This window comes from Myotis brandtii, unplaced genomic scaffold (assembly GCF_000412655.1).
Source record: "Myotis brandtii unplaced genomic scaffold, ASM41265v1 scaffold133, whole genome shotgun sequence".
In the NCBI taxonomy this organism is placed as follows: Eukaryota; Metazoa; Chordata; class Mammalia; order Chiroptera; family Vespertilionidae; genus Myotis; species Myotis brandtii.
The window spans coordinates 1,965,514-1,970,410 of NW_005354718.1; the positions used below are offsets into that span (position 1 = coordinate 1,965,514).

The window sequence follows — 4,897 nt, forward strand, 5'->3', positions numbered from 1 at the left end:
CCCCCGCCTCCCCGGCCGCGCAGCCCCCGCGGGACGATGGCGAGCCCCGGGCGCTGTGGATTTTCGGGTACGGCTCCCTGGTGTGGAGGCCCGACTTCGCCTATAGCGACAGCCGCGTGGGCTTCGTGCGCGGCTACAGCCGCCGGTTCTGGCAGGGAGACACCTTCCATCGGGGCAGCGACAAGATGGTGAGCATTCAGCCATGCCCCGGGGAGAGGGATGGGGTCGGGCAGGAGAGGGGGCGCCGGCGTGCCCAGGGCTCGGTGGGCAGACGGACTCCTGGCCGATGGGGGAAATAGGTGAACCAATGCCCGGGGGTTTGTGGCTTAAATTTGTGTGCCCAGTGGATCGCCGTGTGATGCCTGGAGCCTGTGATCCTGTGTTGTTGATGAATAGTTCTGATGATCGGTCTGGGGCCCTGCCAGGTGTCTATTTCTCTTGCATCCATGCATCACTCCCTCCGCTCTCCCCTGGGTGAGTGGGCTCTCTGAGGCCTGTGCTGGCAGAGTTGCTAAGTCCTCTGGCACGGATGGCAGAGCTTTCTAACTTGTCTCTTTCGAAATCTGTTCTTCCTTCCTAGCCTGGCCGAGTGGTGACCCTTCTCGAAGACCATGAGGTAAGTGCCCGAGTGAAGACAGGGACCCTGGGGCCAAGCATGGCGGGGTGCCAGCAGACAGTCTGTGAGTCCTTGGCTGCAGATTAGGTTAGATGTCCTTCTGACAGAAGGAAAGGGTGGTCTGGTTCTGTGCTTCTCACCAGGATTTCCTGTTAAAGCCTGAAACGCACATTCCTGACAAGCCTACAGGTGATACCCTGTTAATCTGGTTAAGAAAGGGAGGACAGCTTGGTGCAGATATTGCTACTGGGTGGCTCAGCAGCCCTCCTCCCACCTCCCTTAGAGAGCAGAGCCCTGGGGTGGGACCCGCGAGGAGCTGTCGTGACTGACCCCTATGTCCTGTTTCCTCCTAGGGCTGCACTTGGGGTGTGGCATACCAGGTGCGAGATGAACAGGTGAGCGAGGCTCTGAAGTATCTGCACGTGCGGGAAGCAGAGCTCGGTGGCTATGATACCAAGGAGGTCACCTTCTACCCCCAAGATACCCCTGACCAACCACTCAAGGCATTGGCCTATGTGGCCACCCCACAGAACCCTGGGTACTTGGGCCCTGCACCGGAGGAGGCCATTGCTACACAGATCCTGGCCTGCCACGGCTTCTCCGGCCACAACCTTGAGTACTTGCTGCGCCTGGCAGACTTCATGCAGCTCTGTGGGCCCCAGGCACAGGACGAACACCTGGCAGCCATCGTAGACGCTGTGGGCACCATGCTGCCCTGCTTCTGCCCCACCAAGCAGGCGTTGGGACTGGTCTGAGGGGCTGAGCCCCTGCAGGGAGTGCCCACATGGACATGGGGGCCAGGTCCCCACGCCTGTGCACACAGACAGACTTGATACAGCTGGAGCCCACTAAGGGGACTCAGTGGGCAGTGAGGGCTCCTCTCCCCGAGGCCCTGCCTGTCCATCAGTCTCCAGCCTGACATTGACTTACTACTTGAAACTATGTATTGCACCATGTTGGTGTGATGGGCAGAGTGGGGGGCCTGCCCTGGACACATGGGCCCTGCTGAGCGGTGCCCCATCCCAGATTCCCCTCAGTGCTGCTGCTAACCCCACACCATCCAGACCTTCCCCTCCCCCTCTAACTTCCTAATCCCCAAACCATTCCCTGGCCCCAGAAATACCACCTGCTTGTAAGGGACAGGAGGGAGTGAGGAGATGGGGCCCTAAAGGAACTGAGGCCCCTTTCAGCCTTGTTCATCCCCCAAGTCCCCAGGGCAAAGCTAGATCTGGAGCCCAGGCATAGCTGCTGGAGCTGGGCCTGGATCTCTCACCCACTTGGCTTTGTTCTCCTGCCCTGTATGTCTGTCTGTGCAGTCCTATCTGTCTGTCTGTTTATTCCTGGGAAATTGATCATTAAGCCCTGGTGCCATCCCATCTGTCCCTTACTATTACCCATAAACTGATGTCTTATTACCTGTGCTGTGCTGGAATGTGGTTCTTCAGATGGGGGTTGGGGTGAGTGAGGTGGTGAAGCCCTGGATGCCTTATAAAGAAGGGAAAGGGCTCCCTCTTTGTCTCCATCTCTTCCTCCCAGCTGCCAGGTCACACCCTCGCGTGGGCACCGTTCAGGTCTTATGCACACCAAGAACACCACTGAGTCCTGCAGAATGCAGCCTGTGTGGCTGGCCTGGGCAGCCCCGTGAGCAGTGTTCTTGCCACCGGTACCCTATGTCTCCTGCCCCAAGGAGGCTCTGGTAGACTTGAAGCTCAGACCAGGTCTTTCTCCCGGGACAGCTGCTGCCTCTTCCTAATAGTGAGGCTCGATCTCTGGCTTCCTGCTATAGGAGCGTGTGGGTTAGGGTAGGGTCCTGCCAAATTCTGGGCTAATGCTGACAGTGAAGACCTGTGGCCTGGAGGACCCGGTGGCCCTTTGGCTTCTGAGGTCCAGGGGCTCACTGTTGCCTCCTCTGGGGTATGGGTTGTACCTTCTCTCTTACCCTGACCTGCCAGGACTCTCCCACAATGGAATGAGTTGCTGGGGTACCCTCGGGGCTACTGCTTATTCACCCATGCCTGACCCCGGCTGCTGCTCCCTACCCTGACTGCCAAACGCAAACCCTGGTCCCAACATCTCGGCCTGATCCTGGGCTCCTCAACTGGGAATGGCCCCTCAGTGGGCTCAGCCTCTGCTCCTGGACTGCAGAATGGGTGCAGGGCCCAGGTGACGGCTTTAACATCAGAAGAGCTTGGCTCCAAAAAAAGAGGAGAGCCTGGCTCCGACCCAGCCCCTTCCCTCACTGGCCCAGGGGCCTCCAGGAAGGTGGTCAGCCTCCTGAGCAGTAGCTCACGCTGGGACGCTGAGTGTCTGTGTGCTGCTGCTCCTGTGGCTGGTCTGGTGTCACCAGCGGGGTCAGCTCCAACCACGTTGGGCAGTGCTGTGCCTGGGGAGTGTGCCATGTGTTGGCAGCCTCACGTCTTGGCCACTGATGGGGAAAGTGTGGAGTCCAGTCAGGTTCTCCTGGGAGCTCATCAGGGCTTCACAACAGGAGGAGGCAGGGAGCCCTGGTGTCTGCCTCCTGCCCTCCTGTGCCCGGCAGGACCAGGCCGCCAGTCTGGGTACTCAGAGCAGAGCCTTACTCTATGCCAAATGGGGGTGGGGAGGACAGTGTGGCAGCTGTACATGGGTTCGAATTCTTCAACCTGTGCATTTAGCAAGTATCTACTAAGCTGCTACAGGACAGGCAGCGATCTAGTGTGTGTGTGTGTGGGGGCGGGGGGGGGGGGGGTTTACAATAGTGAAGAAATCCTCCTCAGGGAACTCAGAGCCTGGAAACTGAATGGTGACTGTTCAGCGTGAAATGGGCTGTGATGGGAGGAGACTAGGGTGCTCAGCTTAGAAAGGCTGCTGCCCGGAGGGGTGGTCGGGAAGACGTCCCGGGGGAGGGAACGATAAGGCCGAGCCCTGAGCCTGAGAAGGGTCTTCCGTGACCAGAGGCAGGGAACAGCCTGTGCTAGAGAGGGAAGCAAGGTCGGACCAGCTGGGACAGAGTGGCGTGGCCAAGGGAACATGGGGCTGGACAGGGGGCAGGACCGCATCCTCATCCTGCTAGCCAGGCTGGTGAGCTGTGCTGTTACCTTAAGAGGACCTGGCCCCGAGCAGGTCTGCCTCAGGCCGCCCAGTGGTGTGTCCGCCCAGTGGTGTGTGGGTTCTTGACTTGGTGCAGGAAGGATTTCACAACACTTGTCCAGGTGATTTTTAAAAAAATATATATTTTATTGATTTTTTACAGAGAGAAAGGGAGAGGGATAGAGAGTTAGAAATATCAATCAGCTGCCTCCTGCACACCTCCTACTGGGGATGTGCCCGCAACCAAGGTACATGCCCTTGACCGGAATCAAACCTGGGACCCTTCAGTCCGAAGGCCAACACTCTATCCACTGAGCCAAACCAGTTAGGGCTTGTTCAGGTGATTTTTAGAGGACTTTTATTAACACTGAGGACAGTGATACAAGGAAGGGCCTAGGGCAGTGGTCGGCAAACTGTGGCTCGCGAGCCACATGCGGCTCTTTGGCCCCTTGAGTGTGGCTCTTCCACAAAATACCGACTTCTGCGCATGGGCCATGAAGTTTCAATCGCACTGTACATGCGCGCCCGCACGTGGTATTTTGTGGAAGAGCCACATTCAAGGGGCCAAAGAGCCGCATGTGGCTCGCGAGCCGCAGTTTGCCGACCACTGGCCTAGGGTAACAGGAGAGGGGCCAGGTGGAGAAATGAGCATAAGCTGGGCTGCTTGGTATTCCTTTACGTTCATCTGTCCTTGAGTGTGGTTGGCAAATGGCATTAATTGGGTTTCCGCTATCTGTCTCCCTGAGTGGGGTGCTTTAAGCTATTTACTCTCGGGTTGGAGAGAAGTACAAACTATTTACTCTTAAGTCCCTGGTCACAGAAGACAGGACTTACCAGATGGGTGCAAACTGCTTGTTTAACTGTTTGTCTTAGTTTCCCTATTCCACTTGTCCTGGCTTACTGGTATGTCTCACTGTGGAGTTGGCATTCCTCCGTCTGTGGGTTCTGGGCAGGGAAGAGACTGCTTAAGAAGGAACACAGGCACCCTAGCCAGTTTGGTAGAGTGTTGGCCCAAGGACTGAAGGGTCCTGGGTTCAGTTCTGGTCAAAGGTACATACCTCGGTTGCAGCTGGGGAGTGTGCAGGAGGCAACCAATCGATGTGTCTCAACCAATTGATGTTTCTCTCTGTCTCTTTCCCTCCCTTCCACCCATTCTCTCTAAAAATCAATGGGAAAATCTGAGAATTAACAACAACAAAAAACGAAGGAACA

The 4,897-nt window shown here is 57.1% G+C and overlaps 1 protein-coding gene across 1 annotated transcript in view; it reads left to right on the top strand.

Annotated features, from left to right (window-relative positions):
- The window catches only part of CHAC1 (ChaC glutathione-specific gamma-glutamylcyclotransferase 1), a 2,776-nt gene extending 743 nt beyond the window's left edge, over window positions 1-2,033 (top strand). Inside the window, exons 2-4 of the mRNA XM_014534857.1 lie at window positions 2-188; window positions 581-616; window positions 970-2,033. Of these exons, the coding sequence (XP_014390343.1) occupies window positions 2-188; window positions 581-616; window positions 970-1,371 (625 nt within the window). The 3' untranslated portion in view covers window positions 1,372-2,033. The remainder of the gene's footprint in view (window position 1; window positions 189-580; window positions 617-969) is intronic.
- The last annotated feature ends 2,864 nt before the right edge of the window (window positions 2,034-4,897 follow it).